This window comes from Urocampus carinirostris, chromosome 1 (assembly GCF_059441175.1).
Source record: "Urocampus carinirostris isolate Australia breed hairy pipefish chromosome 1, RoL_Ucar_1.0, whole genome shotgun sequence".
Lineage (NCBI taxonomy): Eukaryota > Metazoa > Chordata > Actinopteri > Syngnathiformes > Syngnathidae > Urocampus > Urocampus carinirostris.
In genome coordinates this window covers 67024951-67050668 of record NC_142349.1, presented here as the reverse complement: position 1 = coordinate 67050668, position 25718 = coordinate 67024951, and the positions used below count along the sequence as shown (strand labels likewise).

At 42.9% G+C, this 25718-nt stretch overlaps 1 protein-coding gene across 1 annotated transcript in view; it reads left to right on the top strand.

The window, feature by feature from the left end:
* Window positions 1-25257, top strand: part of kiss1ra (KISS1 receptor a) — a 36702-nt gene extending 11445 nt beyond the window's left edge. The window contains exons 3-5 of the mRNA XM_088349120.1: window positions 18789-18924; window positions 19963-20201; window positions 24745-25257. Coding sequence (XP_088205246.1) covers window positions 18789-18924; window positions 19963-20201; window positions 24745-25125 — 756 coding nt within the window. The 3' untranslated portion in view covers window positions 25126-25257. The remainder of the gene's footprint in view (window positions 1-18788; window positions 18925-19962; window positions 20202-24744) is intronic.
* Window positions 25258-25718: the final 461 nt, after the last annotated feature.

Here is a 25718-nt window from a genome sequence, read left to right as displayed (position 1 = left end):
ACGCAAGCACGGGGAGAACATGCCAAACTCCACACAGGAGGTTTGATCTCACGACCTCAGAACTGTGCCGCACACGCGCTAACCACTGCGCCGCCGTGCTGCCCCAACTTGTATTCAACCGTATAAAATCCTTTATAGTCAAACGTATAAAATCCTTCAGACTACAACCTGAGAATACATTTATGACGTATCTCGAGGTCTACTATGGTTTCCGACTTAGCTTCTAAGCCAGGGGTGTCAAACTCATTTGAACTCGGGGGCCACACGATAGAACAAACATTCTGTCGGGGGCCGGACTAGTAGATTAAAGAGAAAGAAAAAGAGAGATAAAGAAATAAGAGAAAGAGGGAGGGAAAAGGAGAGAGGGCGGGACAAAGAAAGAAAAAGAGAGAGAGGGAGAGAGCGTGAGAAAAAAAAGGTAAAAAGTTGTGCGAGAGGGGGAAGAGAAAGGGAGAGGAAGAAAGAAATCCAGAGAAAAATAGAAAGACAGAAGGAGAGAAAAGAGAAAAGAAAGTGCGAAGGGTATGAAGAGAGAAAGAGAAAAGAGAGAAAAAGAAAAAAGGAAGTTAGAGCAAAAGAGGTTAAAAGACACATAGAGAAAGAGACAAAAAACATCAAAGGAAGAGAAAAAGAGAGACACAGAGAATGAAAGAGACAAAGTGGGAGAAAAGGGGTGGAAAAGAAAGAGAGAGAGAGAGAGAGAGAGAGAGAGAGAGAGAGAGAGAGAAATACAAGTACAACGTCTTTGTTCGAGGCACCTGGCTTTGGCAACATCAAGTTGCTATTTCAACCTGCAGCTTTGTTTTTCTCTTGCGCTTCTCTGAGTGTTGTCTGGCGGGCCGCAATCAATCCCTTAGCGGGCCTGATGTGGCCCGCGGGCCGCCTGTTTGACACCTGTGTTCTAAGCTATCTCAAGAATAAATTCCTCCTTTCCAATTCAAACAGAATGGAAAACCGCCTCCCGGGATCACACCCGAAGCCATTTTCCTCGGCAAAACGCACCGTTATCGCCACGTGTCATAGGTCCCGACCTCTGTTCTCCAGGGCATCGATTCCAATCAATCAGAACCGCTTTTTAACGAGAATACGGTGAGGAGTTAAGAAAAGAAAATAGAAGTAGGAATGAGGGCAAATGAATCACCTCTGCTTGAAATGCATAACACCGTGCTGGCTTTTAAAGAGTTAAAAGGCAAAACTAACAAGCTGGCACAGACAGCTAAGTGGTGATAATGGATTATTATCACAAAAAAAAGCATCAGGAGCGGACAGTATTATCTGTTTCCCTTGGTGATTTCGGTAAAGCACTTAGTTTGAAGTCGCCGTGCGGGCCAAAAAAGTACAGAGTGTTTTATTTTATTATTATTTTGACCTTTTTTTTTTTAGGGATTATAAAAGACTATTTTTCAATTAGGCACAGATCGTGTAGTGTTCCTCTTGGAGCCAGGAGACACCGTGGAATTTAGTCTTAGCTGTGACGTGACCAGTAAATGGAACTGGTTGACGTGTTGCTAAGGAACTTCTGAATGTTTTGTCCGGGTTGCGTAGGTTGATCATAAGTTTACCTGCCGCCGTTTCAGGGTGCGTTCCCTTTTTTCCCTTCGACTTCTTTTAGGCGGGTGATTGTGACTATTCTTCTGGAGCATGTTTTGTAATTACCGAATTTTCCGCACTATAAGGCGCACCTAAAAGCCTTTATTTTTTTCAAAAGCTGACAATGCGCCTTATAATACAGTGCGCCTTATTTATGGAACAAAATGAATTCGCAAAGTCTTGCAACTAACTTGCAGACGCCGACTCGATTTTCCCCCGAAGGCCAAGTAGTCCGCGGTGTATGCTGGGATTTATTTACTGGCGTTTCATTGGCTAACCAATGTGTCAATCATCATTTGAATGGATCACTATTGGCTAAACTTATTCAGAGGTCAAGGGGCGGATCCTTTTTATCATTTACAGGCTGGCATTGGCTTGAACGGCAAAACAAAGCCTGCAATTGCCCGAAAAAGATGAATGCGTATAGCACGTGGCTGACGGCATACAGAAAGCATTTTTTTTACTATTTTGTATTTGTAAATATTTTATTCTCCTGGATTTACTAAACTCGCGGATATAAGAGGACCACGGCTGCACATTATTATGAACACAACGACTTCGGTGAGCTACTCTGGCTATATATATTATCCCTGTATCTTGTTTCAGACTGAACTCAATGTTTCTGTGATAAGCGGTGCAGATAATGGATGGAATGGAGTGTCTATTTTTAAATTCAACTCAATTCCAAGTGTTTATTGTCATATATACAGTAAAGTTGCGAGCGAAAAAGAAAATAGAAACTAAGGAGTGGTTGGCATTTCTTGAATCCCAAGACTTTAACCTTCCGAATGATGGAACGATGCATTTGAGTGACATCGTAAGGACACCGCATCCGCACGTGTTCTCGACACGTATTTGCGTCTTTGCAAGCTTTGGGAATGTTAAGGGGGTAATCAGTTGGACTGAATCATCTGACTGTTTTGTCAACGTTCCCATTGTAGCGCCTTATAATCCGGTGCGCCTTATCTAAAGAAGATATAGGACCAAAAACTGTTTTTTCGGGGTGCGCCCTATAACCCAGTGCGCCTTATAGTGCGGAAAATACGGTAATATAACATTGTCCAGATATTTCCCTGTTAGCAACCATGCTACAATTTCTAGTTTTGTTTGGTTTAGGTTAGTCCCGTTAGCAGTTGGTTGTTTTTTTCCACCCGGTTGGATTCGTGTGTGTTGCCATGTAGCCGCTTACTGCATGTTTTTGGTCGGCCAGCTTCAGATTTTTTGCTGTTCAGTCCCGGCTAACCCTCTTTGGCATCCGGGTAGTCTGCCATGATCGTTTTGTAAGTTTATGAATGGGTACGTGTTTGTTGCCGTGGCTGTTTAATTTTGCTGTTGGCTCCGGGTTATTCTGGCTGCTTACTGCAGGCTTTTGGTCAGCCAGCCTCCCGTTTTTCCACCAATCAATCAGTCTTGGTTAGCCCCCTTTAGCATTTGGTTAGCCTGCTGTGATTATTTGGTATGTTTATGAATGGCTTTGTGTGTGTTGCCGTGGCTGTGTTTTGTTGTTGTTGTCCCCCGGTTATTCTGGCTGCTTACTGCATGCTTTTGATCAGCCAGCTTCCTGTTTTTCCGCCGATCGGTTTTGGTTAGCCCTCTTAAGCATTCGCTTTTCCTGCTGTGATCATTTGGTATGTTTATGAATGGGTTTGTGTGTGTTGCCGTGGCCGTTTTTTTTGTTGTTGGCTCTGGGTTATCCTAGTTGCTTACTGCCTGTTTTCGGTCGGCCAGGCTCACATTTTCTGACGTCCCAGTTAGCCTTCTTTAGCATCCGGGTAGCCTGGCGTGAGCATTTGGTATGTTTATGAACGGGTTCGTGTTTGTTGTCGTGGCTGTTTTTTTTTTTGCTTTTGGCTCCCGGTTATTCTTGCTGCTTACTGCATGCTTTCGATTGGCCAGCCTCTCGTTTTACTGTCGATCTGTCCCAGTTAGCCCTCTTTAGCAACCAGCTAGCCTACCGTGATCATTTGTTAAGTTTATGAATGGGTTCGTGTTTGTTGCTGTGGCTGACTTTATGCTGTTGGCTCCCGGTTATTCTGGCTGCTTACTGCATGCTTTTGATCAGACAGTCTCTCGTTTTTCTCCTATCGCTGCCGGTTAGCCCTTTTTAGCAGCTGGTAAGCCTGCCGTGTCCCTGCTGGTTAAGCCCGTTTGCTCCATCATTTTTGCTAGTTCGCCCCATTTTGAATGCTCGCCATTTGTTGTACCATTGGGACACAACGACTAGCCATTCCTCACTAAAAAATAGGAAAACTGAAACACTCAAAACCACTTTGACTAATTCACACGTAAACCAATAGGATGACTGTTTCAAAACAAAATATATATAGATATTGTACAAAAAAAATGTAATATTTTATGAAATGAAATGAAATTCCTTTTCACAATTCCTTTCATTGTTTCGAGCAAAAGGCCTCCGGCTATCAGTGACTGACAAGAAATTGTCTCAATGTATTCTTCTCTCCTTCGAAGCGTTCAAAGCTTATCATTCCAAAAATTAATTGCATTCTATTCGGCAACGTGGGATAATTGCTAACGGGTATAGTCGTCATAGAAATGAACTCATTTGGGAAAAACTAAAACAAAGAAGTTTCTTATCACCCTGTGCTTTTTTTTATTCTTAAAGGGACCTTCTGTATTATCTAACCACCAGATGTCTCTATAAAAATAAATCTTCTAATAGTAACCATCAGGACCAGAACGGAGACAGGACCCACTTGCGTTACGGTTCTCTCAGTTTTATTGGGAAGAAAGAAGAGGATTGCACACACGATCCGGTGATTGCTGGTCGCGGGAAGCAGGTCGCTATGAACGTGGCACTTCCGTGGCGAGCGATGGCGGTGTCGGGAACGGAAAAATGGTCAGTAGCCGGGACAGGAGAGCCAAAAAACGTGGTCGGGATCAGCAACGAGTCGAAAGCCAGGAGAGGAGAGTCGACGTTGTCAAGATCAAAAAACGGGTCGAAGCCGGGAAACGGACAGGAGCAAAAACAGGAGTGAGTCAAACGGACTGACAACAGGTGACGGACTGGGTTGTCTTTGTCATGTCATTTTATATAGTTTTTTATATATTTTATTACAATATAGACATTCCATAAACACACAACAAAGGTCTGTGTATAAAATTATTGTTCCAACTATTTATTTTGTATTTTTTTCTCCCTTTAAATGTATATATCTCATCTCTCATCTCATTAGCTGCACCGCTTATCCTCAGTAGGGTCGCGGGGGTGCTGGAGCCCATCCCAGCAATCATCGGGCAGTGGGCAGGGGACACCCTGAACTGGTTGCCAGCCAATCACAGGGCACACAGGGACAGACAACTCGCTCATTCACACCTAGGGACAATTTGTACCGGCCAATCCACCTGAAATGCATGTCTTTGGAATATGGGAGGAAACCGGAGTGCCCAGAGGAACCCACGCAAGCAAGGGGAGAACATACAAACTCCGCACAGGAAGTCTGGAGCTGGATTTGAACCCACGCAGGTTCCCATGACATGAACTGTGCCGCAAAAGCGCTAACCACTGCGCCGCCGTGCTGCCCCCATTTGTCCTTATTATTGAAATTATTATTGATGGCTGAATGATAGGTAATTATTATAACGTTATTATAACGAATTATTGTTATTATTATATTTACTACGACTACTATTAGAATTGTAAAAAAGATAAATATTATGATTGTTGTTATTATTAATATTAGCATCACCTGTGCCCACTCATCTGCTGCGGGATACATGATTGGTTCCCTGTCCTTTTTCAGCCCAGTCCTGTCACTCTCCGGTTGTCAGTCCGTCAGCGAACCTCTGTTGTTACAAGGCAAGCCTTTTTGACACTGACTCCCGCCTGTCCCGTTTTTGCACCCGTTTTTCCACCTGTCCGTTCCTGATCTCCCTGTTTGTCCCCAGCTACGAACTGTTTTTGATCCTGACCACGTCTGCTCTACTGTCCCGGCTTACGACCCGTTTCTGATCCCGACCACGTTTTTTTGCTCTCCTTTCCCGGCTACTGACCCGTTTTTTCCGTTCCCGACACCGCCATCGCTACTTCACTTCCGCCTTCAGAGCGACCTGCTTCCCGCAACCAGCGATCACCGGATCGTGGGTGCAAACCCTTTCCTTCTTCCCAATAAAACTGAGAGAAACGTAACGCAAGTGGGTTCTGTCTCTGTTCTGGTCCTGACACCTACACCTTATAACTAACTATAATATCTGCTTTTTTTATTTGATGCTAGGTAAAAATAAAATATTACTCCAGAGGGTATTTTAGTAAAAAGTTGATGTGAATTACCGACAAATTTTCATAAAAGAATTGGGATTGATAGGTCATTTGGGCAGGTAAAGTGGAACCTCGGTTTTCGAACGCCTCTCAGTTCGAACAAATCGGAGTCCGACGAAAAATTTCGAGAAATTCTTGCTTCGCTGTTTGGTCAAAAAATCGGAGTTCGAACGCCGGTAATGCGTGAGTGCGTACGCTAGGGTGCGATACTGTGCGGCGTACGAGTGTTTTAGCCCCTTATTATGCCCCTGAAGAAAGTCAGTGCAAGCAGTAAAGTTGCTACAGGTGAAAAAAGAAAAGTAGTGCGTACAACTATTGCATTTAAGAAAGAAATAATAGCCAAATATGAAGGAGGTGTGCGAGCGTCTGATCTTGCTAAATCTACGATCAGTACGATACTAAAGAATAAGGAGGCTGTGAAATCTAGTGATGTTATTTTTACACGTTCATGTTAGCGTAATCTTTTGTACGGATTAGCCCTGGTTAGCTTTATGTGGGTGTTGGAACGGAGCCCAACTTTCAGGGTGTTGGAACGGAACCCCTTTTCCAAAGAACCGCTCACCACTTGTTGTGGAGACCCGGGTGCTAAATGACTTAAACGACCTGATTTTTTTATTTTTACACGTTCATGTTAGCGTAATCTTTCGTACGGAAGATTACGATAACGCGGACGTACGATTAGCCTGGGTTAGCTTTATGTTTACGTTAAACCTTCAAGGTAAACATTCAGGGTGTTGGAACGGATTAAAACGATTTACATTATTTCTAATGGGAAAAATGATTTCGGTGATCGAACAAATCGGTTTTCGAACAGGGTTCTGGAACGGATTATGGTCGAGAACCGAGGTTCCACTGTATATTATTTCAGAAGCGTGTGTGAAACTGGTAGGCATTTTTTTTGGATGGGTAACTGCTCGCTATACATACAAAACAGGGCCAAACTCTATAAAGGACACCATCAAACAAGGCTAATGCAGTCTGACTTCAAACGGCTTCTAATCAACTTCGATAAATCATAAAAAACCTTTCGACTTCTCCCAGTTCTATCGACGATGAAGCCTCTCTGATCATAACCTATTTATTCTCTTTCAAAACAATTCCTCCAAGGGGAACACAAACATGTCTGGTTTGAAGTAACAGGAAAGACATACACGGGGAACACTCCGCGTATCGAAGGGAAAATAACTTCACGGTGCGTTACGCGGTTGTGTATGTTGTTACTGCCACCTATGGCCAAAAGTGGGACTGCAGGTTCTGTGTCAAACGGTTGCTTGCTGTATCTACACACTTCTCATTATCCAAATTATATTCCTTTTCTCTATTTTCTTTCTCTCTTCCTACCCTTCGCGCTTTCTTTTCTCTTTTCTTTCCTTCTGTCTTTCTATTTCTCTTTGGGTTTCTTTCTTCCTTTCCCTTTCTTTTCCCCTCTCTCACACTTCTCTTTTTATCTCTTTTGTTTCTCATGCTCTCTCCCTCTCTCCCTTTTTTTCTTTCTTTGTCCCGCCCTCTCTCCTTTTCCCTCCCTCTTTCCCTTATTTCTTTACCTTTCTTTTTCTTTCTCTTTAATCTACAAGTCCGGCCCCCGACAGAATGTTTGTTCTATCGTGTGGCCCCCGAGTTAAAATGAGTTTGACACCCCTGACATAGATAGTGTTGGAATTAACTATAAAAAATTCAAAATTACACTGTGTAATATGTGTTATTACTGTGTTATTACTATAACAGTGACTTTTTAGTCATTCCCAAAGGCATCTCCTCATATCTATACGTACTGCAATAGAAATTTATTTTTTAATAAATGAATAAAACATATAAAGTTATATAAAGTCATTTTGCTATTTTTTTCTCAATGATTGCAGTTTTCAAAACTATTTGGATATAAGAGAAAAAATACATATTTTAGATAAAGAAAAGGAATTTGATCAAAAACGAGTAATTTATTAGGAGAATTTCTTCATAAAATGTTGATATTCAACTAATATTTATAGTAGACTACTATATTGTTTCCTTACATTATAATTTATGTCCTGATTAATGATCGCAGCTATATATATATATATATATATATATATATATATATATATAAATATAAAATAATAAACCTGTGTCCAGTTCAAAACGCTAGTTGGGGCCCTCCTGTGGTGGGAGGTATGCCAGACCCTAACACAAATGGGTAGCTTTAAATAGTCCACTTTTATTTCGGCTTTGACACAAAACAAGGTAAAAATGTAGGGGGTTATTAAAAAAATACATATACTGTACACAGCAGGGATCTCCAACCCTTTTTAAGCTAAGAGCTACTTTTTGTTAGATAGATAGATAGATACTTTATTCATCCCCGTAGGGAAATTCACACTTCCAGCAGTCTACCCCGTTGTTTATTAACAGATTAACATGATGCCCTAGGGGTGCTTGTAGCGGAGTGGATGACGTCACACGCCAGTCCAAAAGTTCGACATCCCTGCGGCAGATAGTAATCTTTTCTTTGTGTCCAGGGATACACCAAGTCCGCCTCCTCTCCGATTCCCCCAGGCTATCGTGTCTCTGTATAGCGGCGCTGAAGCTTGAAAGCTCTGGGTAGCTCCGGGTGGCTACCTGTTAGCGTCCGGAATGCTAAACGTGAGCCACGTTTCCGGATGGTACCGAAGACTTATAACGCCGCTAGCCGCTTAGCTAGCTCCCGCTCTTCTTCCACGATAGGCCCCTTCATCACGCCGGCACGAGAATTCTTCAGGGCAAGGAGTTGATTCCTTGAATAAACGCATTTTTGTGCGCTAAAACCCATGTCCATAGGATAGAAGTAATCCATAGTGTAGTTGTCAAAACGGGAAGAAAAACACAGAAGATAGAAGTCAAGTCAAGTCAAGTCATTTTTATTTGTATAGCCCTAAATCACGAAGAGTCTCAAAGGGCTTCACAGATTGTTACACTATATTACACAAACTATTTTCAACCGACAAGAGGAGTAGGTTATTCGTATGCAATGGAGTAGAAGTGAGTTTTAAGTTTAGATTTAAACATTTCCACTGAGGTTGCAGATCGAATCTCAGGGGGAAGAGCATTCCACAGCACCGGTGCCCGGATGGAGAACGCTCTCGAACCAGCAGAAGACTTCTTTGCTCTCGGGATCATCAGAAGACCAGCACTCTCAGATCGTAGGCTTCGGACCGGGACATAGTGGCAGATCAGATCTGAAAGATAAGAGGGAGCAAGTCCATGTATGATTTTGTACAATACTAAGAGAACTTTGAAGTCACATCTTTGGCTAACTGGGAGCCAATGCAGGTTAGCCAAAATCGGTGTTATGTGATCGTACTTTTTTGTCCTGGTTAAAAGCCTTGCTGCGGCATTTTGTACTAGCTGAAGAGACTTGATTCTGGACTTCGGGAGACCGGAGAGTAGTGCATTGCAGTAATCGAGACGGGAGGTAACAAAGCAGACAATAAAACAAAAAATCACAAAAAAGTGAGAAATAACAGGGGAGCTGCTGGAAAGGCAGCCGCTCGATGGCGGCGCCGCTTAATTAGCGCAACGGGCACCCAGTTTCATATGCATTTTTAAAATTTATTATGCTGTTACTTTGTTAGTACCAACTTAAATTATTGCAACTCGGGTAAATAGACTCAGTCAAACACTAAAATAGGCATTTTACTAGTAAATCACAATAACTCAGAACGGGTGAGATACATTCTCATGGGGGACATAGATGTTTATTTTATCTATCTATCTATCTATCTATCTATCTATCTATCTATCTATCTATCTATCTATCTATCTATCTATCTATCTATCTATCTATCTATCTATCTATCTATCTATCTGGATAGCCTTCTCCACTGTTGACGGTCCCTGGTCTGTTCTTGGGTGGTGGCAAAGTGGGCAACAGTCCATCCCTTAATGAGGTCTGCCCAGTTCTTTTTCAGTCTTCCTCTCCTCCTTCCTCCTTGGACTGTGCCCTGGAGAATGATCTTGGCCAGTCCTGATGATCTTCTGACATGACCATACCACTGAAGTTTCTCACTGCACACAGTTGACAACAGTCCTTGGTAGGGTCCTTGAAGTTTCCTATAGCATCGCATCTCCAAGGCCTGGATTTTCCTTTCCAGTTTTGCTGTGAGAGTCCTTGTCTCGCATGCGTAGAGGAAGATGGAAGTAATCAGCATGAGTCTGACCTTTGGTTTCACTGCTACGTTCTTGTATATATTTATATTTCTCTTTAAAATGAAAATCACGTCCGCATTGATGCAAAGAATCCTGCAGTTTCTCATAAGATGTAATGTCATTTTGACTTCACATCCCGGGCCTCCTCTCATCTGAGACCACCATTACCCTCCGAGAGCCACGCAAAGAGAAAAATATGATGGGGAGAGAACAAATCTATCTATCTATCTACTTTATTCATCCCTGTAGGGAAATTCACACTTCCAGCAGTATCCTTTGTTGTTTACAGATTAAAAGGATGGCCTCGGGGTGCTGTGTTGTAGTTTAGCAACAACGGAGTGGATGACGTCAAACGCTAGGCCAAAAGTTCGACGTCCCTGCAGCAGATGGAAATATTTGTGCCCAGGGTTACACCACCTCGTGTTCACATAGATCACAGGTGTCAGACAGGCGGCCCGCAGGCCAGATCAGGCTCGCTAAGGGATTTAATCCGGCCCGCGAGACAACACTCAGAGAAGTGCAAGAGAAAAACAAGCTGCAGGTTGAAATATCTCAACTTGATGTTGCCAAAGCCAGGTGCCTCGAACAAAGACACTTGTATTTCTTTCTTTCTCTCTCACTCTCTCTCTCTTTTCCCCCCTTTTTCTCCCACTCTCTTTCACTCTCTGTGTCTCTTTTTCTCTTCCTTTGTTGCTCTTTGTCTCTTTCTCTCTCTGTGTCTTTTTAACTTCTGCTCTTACTTCCTTTTTGCCTTTTCTCTCTTTTCTTTCTCTCTTCCTACCCTTCGCGCTTTCTTTTCTCTTTTCTCTCCTTCTGTCTTTCTATTTTTCTTTCTTCCTCCTCCTTTCTATACCCCTCTCTCACAACTTCTCTTTTGTTTCTCACGCTCTCTCCCTCTCTCCCTTTTCTTCTTTCTTTGTCCCGCGCTCTCTCCTTTTCCCTCCCTCTTTCTCTTATTTCTTATCTCTCTTTTTCTTTCTCGTTAATCTACAAGTCCGGCCCCCGACAGAATGTTTGTTCTATCGTGTGGCCCCCGAGTTAAAATGAGTTTGACACCCCTGACATAGATAGTGTTGGAATTAAATATAAAAATTCAAAATTACACTGTGTAATATGTGTTTTTACTGTGTTATTAATATAGCAGTGACTTTTTAGTCATTCCCAAAGGCATCTCCTCATATCTATTGATGTGCCAACGACTACATGCTAACAACTTTATGCAATGACAATTGGCCAAATCCAGCACCAACTCTCACAATTGTAGAGGGAATCATCTAGTCCAGGGGTGTCAAACATGCGGCCCGGGGGCCAGATCAGGCCCGCTAAGGGATTGAATCCGGCCCGCGAGACAACGCTCAGTGAAGCGCAAGAGAAAAACGAGCTGTAGGTTGAAATATGTCCACTTGATGTTGCCAAAGCCAGGTGCCTCGAACAAAGACGGTGGACTTGTATTTCTCTCTCACTCTCTCTCTCTCTCTCTCTCTCTCTCTCTCTCTCTCTCTCTCTCTCTCTCTCTCTCTCTCTCTCTCTCTCTTTTTCCCTTCCCTTTTTCTCTCTCTCGCTGTCTCTCTCTTTCACTTTCTGTGTCTCTCTTTCTTTGTTTCTCTTTGTCTCTTTCTCTCTCTCTTTGTCTTTTTACCTTATTTTGCTCTCTCTTCCATTCTTCCTTCTCTCTCTCTTTTGTCTCTCTTTCTCTCTCTCTTGTTTTCCCATTCTCTCCTTCTCCCATTCTCTCTTTCTCTCCTTCTTTTTTCTCTCCTCTCTTTCTATTTCTCTTTGGATATTTTTCTTTCTCTCTCTTTCTTTCCCCCCTCTCTCATTATTTTTCTTTATCTCTTGTTTCTCACGTTTCACGTTCTCTCTCTCTTTTTTTCTTTTTTTCTCTCTCTCTCTCCCTTTCTCTCTTTCTTTGTCCCACCCTCTTTTTCTCTCTTTCGCTTTGTCTTATTTCTTTCTCTCTTTCTTTCTCTCTAATCTACTAGTCCGGCCCCCGAGGGAATGTTTGTTCTATCCTGTGGCCCCCGAGGTAAATTGAGTTTGACACCCCTGATCTAGTCTTATTCATGATAATTATTAAATGTGAAATTTTTAGTGATTTTGCAGGAGAAAATCCCAAAATTGAAAAGTTAAATGAGAAAGAACTTTGACACCGAATCAACACAACTAAATAGAACCGTGACTCACCTGCTTCTCCCTTTAGCAAACTGACAAAGGTTACACGATTTTTTTAAATTTCCTCACTTTCGAGAATTTAGCTGACACATTCTCCGAACGGTTGTCAAGTGAAGACTTTTGTTTGCCTCGTTCCAAAAAAGGACTTCTAAAGGTCAAAAAAATAATGAGAAATCCTAAAACACGGCCTTGTGCAAACATGGACAGAACTGTTACTTTGTTAGTAGCAACTTAAATTATTAAATTATCTATCTATCTATCTATATTGGTATCTCTATCTCTATCTCTATATTTCTATATCTCTATACCTCTCCCTATATCTCTATATCTATATCTTTATACATCTATATTTCTATATCTATATTTCTATATCTCTATATCTACCTCTCTATATCTACATCCCTATATCTCTCTCTATTTCTATATCTCACTATCTATCTATCTATCTATCTATCTATCTATCTATCTATCTATCTATCTATCTATCTATCTATCTATATATCTCTCTATATTTCTATATCTCTATACCTCTCCCTATATCTCTATATCTATATCTTTATACATCTATATTTCTATATCTATATCTCTATACCTCTCCCTATATCTCTATATCTATATCTTTATACATCTATATTTCTATATCTGTATTTCTATATCTATATCTCTATATCTACCTCTCTATATCTACATCCCTATATCTCTCTCTATTTCTATATCTCACTATCTATCTATCTATCTATCTATCTATCTATCTATCTATCTATCTATCTATCTATCTATCTATCTATCTATCTATCTATCTATCTATCTATCTATCTATCTATCTATCTATCTATCTATCTATCTATCTATCTATCTATCTATCTATCTATCTATCTATCTATCTATCTATCTATCTATCTCTCTATATTTCTATATCTCTATACCTCTCCCTATATCTCTATATCTATATCTTTATACATCTATATTTCTATATCTATATCTCTATATTTCTATATCTATATTCCTCTCCCTATATCTCTATATCTATATCTTTATACATCTATATTTCTATATCTATATTTCTATATATCTCTATATCTACCTCTCTATATCTACATCCCTATATCTCTCTCTATTTCTATATCTCGCTATCTCGCTACCTATCTATCTATCTATCTATCTATCTATCTATCTATCTATCTATATTGGTATCTCTATCTCTATATATCTCTCTATATTTCTATATCTCTATACCTCTCCCTATATATCTATATCTATATCTTTATACATCTATATTTCTATATCTATATCTCTATATTTCTATATCTATATACCTCTCCCTATATCTCTATATCTATATCTTTATACGTCTATATTTCTATATCTATATTTCTATATCTATATCTCTATATCTACCTCTCTATATCTACATCCCTATATATCTCTCTATCTATCTATCTATCTATCTATCTATCTATCTATCTATCTATCTATCTATCTATCTATCTATCTATCTATCTATCTATCTATCTATCTATCTATCTATCTATCTATCTATCTATCTATCTATCCATCTATCTATCTTGTGCAAACATGGACAGAACATTGGTATTATCCACCTGAACAACTCGAGAAAACAAGGTCGCAGAGTGACAATCAGGCACTCTGTCGGGACCAGAACGGAGACAGGACCCACTTGCGTGCGTTTCTCTTAGTTTTATTGGGAAGAAGGGAAAGGATTGTACACACGAATATTTTATTCCCACAGTCCAAATGATTAAAATTAGATGATTTAGTAAAAATTTTCACAGCACAACTGCTATTTATGGTCAACAAAAACATAGTGCCAGAAAACAACCATGACTTATTCATTCGTAAAGAGGGAAATTATAACTTAAGGGGCTGTAGTAAATTCCTAATCCCGAAGGTGAGAACCACCAGGAAAAGTATGTGTGTGTCTGCGTGTGGAGTCAAACTTTGGAACAATGTCCAACTATTCACTTGTTCAAATTTAAATACAAAAAAAGATTACTGGCGGAATACAGAGATGAATAAAATGGGGCATGAGTGATACGAGAGATTGGGAATAGTGCGTCTAGAACACAGGTGTCAAACAGGCGGCCCGCGGGCCAGATCAGGCCCACCAATGGTTGGAATCCGGCCCGCAAGACAACAGTGAGAGAAGCGCAAGAGGAAAATGAGCCGTAGTTTTGAATATTTCCACCAATATTGTCACCAAAGCCAGTTAACACTTGCAAAACAATTTTGGGAGTATTTCTCCATTTCTCTCTGACGCACTTCTATCTCTCCTTCTTTTTCTTTCTCCTGTTCACTCTCTCTTTTTCTCTTTTCTCTATTTCTCTCTCACTCTCTGACTCTTTATTTTCCTGTGTCTTACTCTCTTTCTATTTTCTCTCTCTAATTTACACTTTCTTTCCATTTTCCTCTTTCTTTCTCACCCTCTTTCTTTCCCCTTTTTGACCTCTCTCTCTCTTTCTCACCTCACTTTGTCTCTTTTTCTACCGCTGACTCTTTTTCTTTCTGTCGTTTCACTTCTCTTATCCTTTTGTCTTTCTCTTTTTTCACTTTCTTTTTCTCTCTCTATTCATTTCCCCCTTCTTCTCCATTCATATCTCTATTCTGCTCTCTCCTTTTCTCTCACTGTTACTCTATCTCCCCTGTTCTCCCTATCTCTCTCTTTCCCTCCTTCTCATTCTCTCTCTTTTTCTCCCTCCCTCTTTCTCTTAAACTTACTAGTCCGGCCCCCGTGAGATTTTTTATAGCATTTGTGGCCCCCGGCTAAAACGAGTTTGATACCCCTGGTCTATAACTATGATTAACTTTGTGTCATTGTTGCTATTAATATATAATAACTGTTATTATTAATATTATTACAATTGTTGTTATATAATTGGTGCATGAAGGGGTAGGGAATATAAGTATCTGCTTCTGACTACCCCTTTTCGAACATCTCATCTCATTAGCTGCAACCGCTTATCCTCAGTAGGGTCGCGGGGGTGCTGGAGCCCATCCCAGCAATCATCGGGCAGTGGGCAGGGGACACCCTGAACTGGTTGCCAGCCAATCGCAGGGCACACGGGGACAGACAACTCATTCGCTCATCCACACCTAGGGACAATTTGGACCGACCAATTCACCTGGAATGCATGTTTTTGAAACGTGGGAGGAAACCGGAGTGCCCGGCGGAAACCCACGCAAGCACGGGGAGAACATACAAACTCCGCACAGGAAGTCTGGAGCTGGATTTGAACCCACGCAGGAGGTTCCCAAGACATGCCGCCGTGCTGCCCTTTTCGAACATATTATGTAATATTATTTTGTTGTTGAGTTATTGTTTTTGTTCTGTTTTTATTTTAATGTTCGGATAAAGTTTTAATTCATTCACCAGCTCAGATGCAGAAGTGGTATTTGCGTGGCGAGCGATGGCGGTGTCGAGAGCGGGAAAAAACAGATCCGTAGCCGGGACGGAAGAGCAAAATCGTAGTCGAGATCAGAAGAGGGCCGGGAATCAAACGGGAATCAGGACAGGAGAGAATCAGGCTCGAAAGGGCTTGCCTAGCGTAAGCGGGGGTTTGCAGACGGACTGACAACCGGTGACATTAAGACGGGGGAATAAAAAGTGACAGGTAGCCAATCAGCGTCCGAGGAGCAGGCTCAGGTGCCTCGCATCAGTAATCGTGACACACTCGGCCATTCGGCGACGTGACTCAAATGTCGAAAATTCGACTCCAAAGACCCTCCGGCAACAGGCAAAGGGGAGAAAATCAGCCGCTGTCATTTGTCTCATGCTTGCTTCGGGAATGAGCAGGCAAACTTCAGGGTGAGTGTTTTTTAAAGGAACTCTGAAAATAACCAGATTTTTGTCCTCTAGAGCAGGGGTGTCAAACTCATTTTAACTCGGGGGCCACACGGTAGAACAAAAATTCTGTCAGGGGCCGGACTAGTAGATTAAAGAGAAAGAAAAAGAGAGATAAAGAAATAAGAGAAAGAGGGAGGGAAAATGAGAGAGGGCAGGACAGAAAAAGAAAAAAAAGAGAGAGGGAGAGAGCGTGGGAAAACAAAAGATAAAAAGTCGTGAGAGAGAGGGAAAAGAAAGGGAGAGGAAGAAAGAAATCCAAAGAGAAATCGAAAGACAGAAGGAGGGAAAAGAGAAAAGAAAGTGCGAAGAGTATGAAGAGAGAAAGAGAAAAGAGAGAAAAGGAAAAAAGGAAGTTAGAGCAAAAGAGGTTAAAAGACACAGAGAGAGAAAGAGCAACAAAGGAAGAGAAAAAGAGAGACACAGAGAGTGAAAGAGACAGAGAGTGGGAGAAAATGGGTGGAAAAGAAAGAGAGAGAGAAAGAGAAAGAGAGAGAGAGAGAGAAAGAGAGAGAGAGCGTGAGAAACAAAAGATAAAAAGTAGTGAGAGAGGGGGAAAAGAAAGGAAGAGGAAGAAAGAAATCCAAAGAGAAACAGAAAGACAGAAGGAGAGAAAAGAGAAAAGAAAGCGTGAAGGGTATGAAGAGAGAAAGGGAAAAGGAAAAAAGGAAGTTAGAGCAAAAGAGGTTTAAAGACACAGAGAGAGAAAGAGACAAAGAGCAACAAAGGAAGAGAAAAAGAAAGAGAGAGAGAGAGAGAGAGAGAGAGAGAGAGAGAGAGAGAGAGAGAGAGAGAGAGAGAGAGAGAGAGAGAGAGAGAGAGAGAGAAAAAGAGATATATAAATACAAGTACAGTGTCTTTGTTCGAGGCACCTGGCTTTGGCAACATCAAGTTGACCTATTTCAACCTGCAGCTTGTTTTTCTCTTGCGCTTCTCTGAGTGTTGTCTCGCTGGCCGGATCCAATTCCTCAGCGGGCCTGATCCGGCCCGCGGGCCCCCTGTTGGACACCTGTGCTCTAGAGAGATCGTCTTTGTTTTTAGAGCTCAAGCTACTGACGAACTGAAGTCGTTTTACGCTAGCAGCATTTGTTCTGCGTGACTCAACCGAGACTTTTATAACACAAACGGTGGCAAGGCCGTCTTTCTCAACAGTTGATTGGCTTCTGGTGAAATAGGTTTTTCATCCAAGGATTCATTTAAAAAATTTTTTAATTTTAATTCAAAATACAGTATATATTCATCTGAGACTCACAACACAATATGTTGGCTATGCCGTGTCATCATAGTGGAGCCCAAACCTTTTCTGGAACTCCTTACATTTACATACACACTGTTGCTGGTATTTTGGCCCATTCCTTTATGCAGATATCTAGAGCAGTGATGTGTCACGGTTACCACGACGCCCAATTGGCCGCGCCCGTGTGTGTCACGGTTGCCGTGGTGCCCAATTGGCCCTGCCCGTATGGTGCCAGCTGCGGCTGGTTGAGAGATTGACTTTCTGTTTATACAAAGCTCAGCGCTCTCTTGCTTTAGTGTCAGCCCGTCAAACGAACTTCTGCCCCACAAGGCGTGGGCTCTCTCTCGGTCCTGTTTTCCTGTGATATCTCCAGTCCGGTATCATCTCATCAGCTACCCCGCTTATCCTCAGTAGGGTCGCGGGGGTGCTGGAGCCCATCCCAGCCATCATCGGGCAGTGGGCAGGGGACACCCTGAACTGGTTGCCAGCCAATCGCAGGGCACACAGGGACAGACAACTCACTCGCTCATTCACACCTATGGACAATTTGGACCGGCCAATTCACCTGAAATGAATGTTTTTTTGGAATGTGAGAGGAAACCGGAGTGCCCGGAGGAAACCCACGCAAGCACGGGGAGAACATACAAACTCCGCACAGGAAGTCTGGAGCTGGATTTGAACCCACGCAGGAGGTTCCCAAGACATGAACTGTGCCGCACATGCGCTAACCACTGCCCCGCCGTGCTGCCCCAGTCCGGTATCGTTCCCGTTTATTTTTGTACTGTTTAATTTCGGGTTCCAGTTTTATTTTTGTCCTGTTTATTATTTTCTCCAGTTTTTGTTCCTCTCTAGTTTCTCCTGTTAATTTTCGATATCCTGATTCGTTATCTTTCGTGTCTGTCCCTTCCTGTCCGGTATCGAATCCAGGTTGTCTGTCTCTGTGTGCCCTGTGACTGGCTGGCAACCAGTTCAGAGTGTCCCGAAGATGGCTAGGATGGGCTCCGACACCCCAGTGACCCTACTGTTGACCAATTTCATTTCATTTCATTTTGTTTTCATCTGTCCGATATCAACTCGGGCAATTGGAATCTGTCCGATATCGGTCTCGTCGGTCTCTGGCTTACTGTCCTTCCACGCCAGACCGGCTTCCTAACGTGCATGTCTCCCCATTTCCCATCAAATAAAAGGCTTGTGTGAGAACGTCACGCGATTGGGTCCTGTTTCTGTTCTGGTTCTGACATGATGTTTTTGGGCTGTCGTTGGGCAACGTAGCTCCCTCCACAGATTTTCTATGAGGGTTGAGATCTGGAGACTCTTTGTTGCCCCGGCTGTGTGTTTGAGATCATTGTCATTCTGAAAGACCCAGACACATCTCATCTTCAATGATTATAGTTTACAATGAATTTGGCTTTATCCTTCGACCGGGGACCAATTCCAACGTTGTCATGACAAAAGTTGTTATATAACTCAATTCCTTCTTCTTCTTCTTTTAGGTGACCGTCCAGGCTACTTGTATCACTCTGACAGCAATGAGCGGCGACCGCTGTTACATCACGGTGTACCCCCTGAAATCCCTCCGACATCGCACCCCCAGGGTGGCCATGATCGTTAGCTTCTGCATTTGGATCGGTCCGTCTCGATATATACCAAATTACCGTATTTTCCGCACTATAAGGCGCACCGGGTTATAGGGCGCACCCCCAAAAAATAGTTTTTGGTCCTATATTTTCCATACATAAGGCGCACCGGATTATAAGGCGCTACAATGGGAACGTGGACAAAACAGTCAGATAGTTCAGTCCAACTTATTACCCCCTTAACATACCGAAAGCTTGCAAGGACGCAAATACGTGTCTCAGACATGTACGGAAACAGTGTCTGAACGATGTCACCAAACAAGCATTTCTTAGTTTCCATTTTATTTTTTGCTGGCAACTGTGTGGACAGCAAAGTAAGAATTTTATTGTGCAGGGAAACGGGGTTCTTTACTGTGCATATTACAATAAAGACTTTGAATTGAATTTAGTTTGAAAATAGACTCATCACAGAAACATCAAGATCGTTCTAAAACAAGATACCGGGAAAATATAAAGCTCACCTAAGTTCTCTTGCAGCCATCACATTCAATAATGATACGTAACCATGGTCTTCTTACAACCGTGAGTGTAGTCAATCCAGGATAGTCAAATATTTACAAATACAGAATAGTAAAAAATGTTTTCTCTATGCCGTAGTGCAACCCAACCTGTGATTCACATTCATCTTTTTCGGCCAATCGCAGGCTTTGTTTCGCCCCTTTAGCCAATGCGAGCCTGTAAATGATAAAAAGGATCCGCCCCCTTTACCTCCGAATAACTTTAGCCAATAGTGACTGATTCAAATGATGATTGACACACTGGTTAGCCAATGAAACGCCGGTATATAAATCCCAGCATACACCGCGGACTACTTTGCATTCGGGGGAAAATCGAGTCGGCGGCTGCTTGCTTTAGTTGCAAGACTTTGCGACTTAATATTGATCCATATATAAGGCGCACTGTATTATAAGGCGCATGGTCAGCTTTTGAAAAATATAAAGGCTTTTAGGTGCTCCCTATAGTGCGGAAAATACGGTAACCCAAGCTAAACGTTCAAAACCAAACACTATCCTATGTTTTGGTTATCCAGGTTCTCTCATCCTGTCCACGCCCATCCTTTTGTACCAGCGCATAGAAGAAGGGTACTGGTACGGTCCGAGGCAGTACTGCATGGAGAGGTTCCCCTCCAAGATTCACGAGAGGGCCTTCATCCTTTACCAGTTCATCGCCGCCTACCTGCTGCCTGTCCTTACCATTTCTTTTTGCTATGGTATGATGGTGAAGAGGGTTGGGCAACCCACTGTGGAACCGGGAGACAACAATTATCAGGTAAAGTCTCGGTTTGGGGATGTTTATAGTTTTTGAGTTTCCATACGCTAGTACTTCCAATTGAAAACCACAGTTTTTGTCACAAGACAGGAACAGAAACAGGACCCAATAGCGTTGGTTTTACTAAGTTTCATTGAGAAAGAGAGCAGTGCTAGCATCCACGATCTGATGATCGTCGGTCACGGGTAGCTGATGGCAGGAACCCGGAAGTGGCACTTCCGTGTCGAGCGAGGGTAGTCGTTTACAGCGAGAAAACAGGTCGATGGCCAGGACGGGGGAGTAAGACAGAAACGGGTCCAGAAAAGAGGTCGGCAACGGGTATCAGGCAGGAAACAGGGAAAAACAGGTCGATGGCCGGGACGGAGGAGCAAGACAGAAGGGGTCCAGAAAAAGGTCGGCAACATGTATCAGGCAGGAAACAGGGAAAAACAGGTTGATGGCCGGGACGGAGGAGCAAAAGCAGAAACAAGTCCAGAAACGGGTCCAGAAACGGGCAGGAAATCAGGGCAGGATAATGTCAAAAGCTTTCCTAGCTAAGAGCATAGGTTCGCAGACAGTCTGACGGCTTCCTTTCGAAAGACGGGAGTTTAAAAAGAGTTCAACAGCCAATCAGGTCCCGTGGCTGTTGATGGCAGGAACGCGGAAGTGGCACTTCCGTGTCGAGCGAGGGAAGTCGTAGGCAGCGGGAAAACAGGTCAATGGCCAGGACAGGGGAGCAAGACAGAAAGGGGTCCAGAAAAAGGTCGGCAACAGGTAGCAGGCAGGAAACAGGGAAAAACAGGTCGATGGCCAGGACGGAGGAGCAAGACAGAAAGCGGTCCAGAAAAAGGTCGGCAATAGGTACCAGGTAGGAAACAGGGAAAAACAGGTCGATGGCCGGGACGGAGGAGCAAAAGCAGAAACAAGTCCAGAAACGGGTCCAGAAACGGGCAGGAAATCAGGGCAGGATAATGTCAAAAGCTTTCCTAGCTAAGAGCATAGGTTCGCAGACGGTCTGACGGCTTCCTTTCAAAAGACGGGAGTTTAAAAAGAGTTCAACAGCCAATCAGGTCCCGTGGCTGTTGATGGCAGGAACGCGGAAGTGGCACTTCCGTGTCGAGCGAGGGAAGTCGTAGGCAGCGAGAAAACAGGTCGATGGCCAGGACGGGGGAGCAAGACAGAAACGGGTCCAGAAAATAGGTCGGCAACAGGTTTCAGGCAGGAAACAGGGATAAACAGGTCGATGGCCGGGACGGAGGAGCAAGACAGAAGGGGTCCAGAAAAAGGTCGGCAACATGTATCAGGCAGGAAACAGGGAAAAACAGGTTGATGGCCGGGACGGAGGAGCAAAAGCAGCAACAAGTCCAGAAACGGGTCCAGAAACGGGCAGGAAAACAGGGCAGGATAATGTCGGAGAGTACAAAAGCTTTCCTAGCTGAGAGCATAGGTTTGCAGACGGTCTGACGGCTTCCTTTCGGAAGATGGCAGTTTAAAAAGAGTTCAACAGCCAATCAGGTCCCGTGGCTGTTGGCGCCAATCAGTAATCATGACAGTTTTAGATCATGGGTAGAAGATATCATGGAATGCAGTCCACAGTTCTATATTTTTGACTAGACTGATTTTGTGATCTCTTTTCTGATTTAGTAGACAAAACCCAGGTACAAAGTTAAAAACAAGTACTCTCAGAAACAAATAGCAAAGTGTGAAAATAAGAAAACAAACCTGATAGGGCGTGACAAAGACGAACCCTTCTGGTTTTGGAGATAGTTCCGTAAATTCCGGACTATAGAGCGCACCTGATTATAAGTCACACCCACCACATTATAAGAGGAAAACCGATTTTGTACTTACACAAGCCGCATGCGCCCACATTAAAAAAATGTAACACAAACACAAAATAAACCTAAACCCGACTTTAAGTCCCGCGATTGCAACTGAATGTCCTTCATAAAAATACACAGTCCAAAAATCACGGCCGGCAAAATGAACGGAAAATAATACCGGTAATTAAGGTTTGGTGCAGACCTGCAGAGTCTGGGTCCCGTTGAAAGTCATCCAAGGAAAAAGGTGTATATTTCCAAAGGTAAGGGTGGGAAGAATATATATCCACTATTGTCCGCCGCCTCCACAAACACTCACCTTTACCGGTCCCCACTTCCCGTCAGCCCGCGTTTTTTTCGGCCCTTCTTTTTTATTCGCCCATGCAAAACATATCAGAATAAGTGTCTGAAATAAATACATTACAAAAATATATAGTTGCAAATACATATTTTACATGGTTACACATATTTACAAAGAAAGACGGTACACCGAGAGAGTTTTCAAAGCTTTAATAATATTAATATTACGTGCTCCGTTTTGCTTTTGCCTTTAATATAGGTGTACGAAGTGTTTTAGCCCTTTTTTTAATTTTTACCGACACGTTAGCATAATCTTTCGTACGGAAGATGACGCTAACGCGAACGTACGATTAGCCTGGGTTAGCTTTATGGTTACGTTAAACATTCAAGGTAAACATTCAGGGTGTTGGAACGGATTAAAACGATTTACATTATTTTTAATGGGAAAAAAGATTTCGGTGATTGAACAAATCGGTTTTCGAACAGGGTTCTGGAACGGATTATAGTCGAGAACCGAGGTTTCACTGTATGCACGAGCCAAGAAGTTGCAGTCTTCCTCGGCGCATATATTCCACCGGTCTAAATCTTACCTTTTGTACTTGAGCGCTGCTGGCGGGCGTAGTCTAACTAAACTCTGAGATGTCCTCTACAAGCAAATAGGGTCCAATCTAGTTTGGATCACAGTGTCTGTAATATTTTTGTTCTGGGTCATTTTATACAGAAAAAACATTCAATTGTTTGGGTTTTTCTAAAAATAATGGCCTAGACCAGGGGTGTCCAACTCATTTTAACTCGGGGGCCACATGATAGAACAAACATTCTGTCGGGGGCCGGACTAGTAGATTCAAGAGAAAGAAAGAAAAAAAAAAGAAAAAGGAGTAAAAGAAAGAAAAAGAAAGAAAAAAAGAGAAAAAAAGATAAAGAAAAAAATGAAGAAAAGAAAGAGGAAAAAAGACAAAGAAGAAAAAGAAAGAGAGAGAGAGAGAGAGATACAAGTACAGTGTCTTTGTTCGAGGCACCTGGCTTCGGCAACATCAAGTGGACATATTTCAACCGGCAGCTTGTTTTTCTCTTGCGCTTCTCTGAGTGTTGCTTCGCGGGCCGGATTCAAACCCTTAGCGGGCCTGATCTGGCCCGCGGGCCGCCTCTTTGACACCTGTGGCCTAGACTATTCAGAAAAAATTAACCATTTTTGGGTGGTGTTCTTAATGTCATGATTACTGACAACACGGACCCTGATTGGCTGTTGGACTCTTTTTAAACTCCCGTCTTCTGAAAAGTACTCGTCAGACCGTCTGCGAACCTACGCTCCCAGCTAGGCAAGCTTTTGTACTCTTTGACACTATCCTGCCTTGTTTCCTGCCTGATAGCTGTTGTCGACCTTTTTCTGGACCTGTTTCTGTTTTTGCTCCGCCCCGGCTATCGACCTGTTTTTTGCCCTGTTTCCTGCCCTGTTTCCTGCCTGATACCTGTTGCCAACCTTTTTCTGAACCTGTTTCTGTTTTGCTCCCCCGTCTTGGGCATCAACCTGTTTTCTCGCTGCCCCCTCTGTGTTCCTGCCATCTGCTACCCGTAACGATCATCGGATTGTGGATGCAAGCACTGTTCTCTTTTTTAAAAAAAACGGAGTAAAACGAACACAATTGGGTCCCGTCTCCGTTCCTGGTCCGTGACACTTAACATCAATAATTTTTTTCTCGAAAACATTACATGAGTCTGTGGGTATTTTTCTTTTAAACCAACAGTTTTTAGGGTTTATGTTGAGTCATAAACCAAAGACACCCTATAATAGCATGTGACTGTCACAGTTGCCGTGGCGCCTAAATGGCCCCGCCCGTGTGGCGCCAGCTGCAGCTTGTTGACAGGTTGGCTCCCTGTCAGTATTTGAACTCTGTCCTGTCAGTCCGCTTTTGTCGGTCTGTCTGCGAATCTCTGTTTTTACACGGCAAGCCCTTTTTTCGCCAATCCCGTTTTTTGCTCCTGTTTGTCTCCCGCTACAATCTGTTTTGATCTCGACCACGTCTGCTCTCCCGTCCCGAATTACGACCTGTTTTGATCTCGACCAAGTCTGTTCTCCCTTCTCGAATAACGTCTAATCTCAAGTCACAGCAACCTACACTAGGTGACACTAATTTTATACTTGCGGATAATATCACCAAGTGGAAGCATATAAATACTAAAAAGAAGGGGACCAAGTACAGAGCCCTGTGGAACGCCAGAGGGGATATCAGAGTGTTTAGAGGTCAGATTAAGTCTTTTAATATCTGAGGGGCCTAAGCTAACAATGCCCGACCTATGCCAATGCAGTAGGGTCCAATCTAGTTTGGTTAACATGATCTTTAACCTCCAACCGCCACGTGTTGGGTCATAAACCAAAGACGCCCGATAATAGCGTTGAAAATGATTTGCTAGACTACAAATAATTCGATTTCTCCTGTGTTCAGGTCAACCTCCTCTCCGAAAGAACCATCAGCATCAGGAGAAAGGTCTCCAGGATGGTGGTGGTGATCGTCCTACTCTTCGCCCTGTGCTGGGGTCCCATCCAGATCTTTGTCCTCTTTCAGTCCTTCTACCCCAACTTCCGGGCTACGTATACCACCTACAAGATCAAGACGTGGGCCAACTGCATGTCTTACGCCAATTCCTCGGTCAACCCCATCGTTTACGGCTTCATGGGCGCCAGCTTCCAGAAGTCCTTCCGGAAGACTTTTCCCTTCCTGTACCGGCACAAAGTCCGGGACATCAGCATGGCCTCCAGGACGGCCAATGCCGAGATCAAGTTTGTGGCGGCGGAGGAAGGCAACAACAATAACGAGGCCAACTGAAGGAAAGACGGAGAATGGCGTCTTTCCTAATTAAATACTTGAAAGCCAGGAACCTTGAGAAGGGTCCTCACAAGTGATAATCCCCCTTCCAGGATGAGCAGGGTGGAATAGATTTAGGATTGGGTCACAATACACAAAAAACATCAATAAAAGAGAACACTAGGTGACACTTATATTATACTTGCAGATAATATCACCAAGCAGAAGCATATAAATACTAAAAAGAAAGGGGCTAAGTACAGAGCCCTGTGGAACGCCACAGGGGATATCAGAGTGTTTAGAGGTCAGATTGCCGTAACTAACACATTGAGTCCTGTCTGACAGGTAGGACCTAATCCACGAGAGTACAGTTCCTGAGATACCGATGCATTCCAGACGAACAAGTGATATGTTGTGGTCGACAGTGTCAAAAGCACTCTCACTCTCTCCGTCTCTCTTGTTCTCTTTCTTTGTTCCTCTTTGTCTCTTTCTCTCTGTGTCTTTTTACCTTCTTTTCTCTCCTGCTCTCCTTCTCTCTTTTTATTTCTCTTTGGATTTCTTTGTTTCTCTCTCTTTCTTTCCCCCCTCTCACAATTTCTCTTTTTATCTATTTT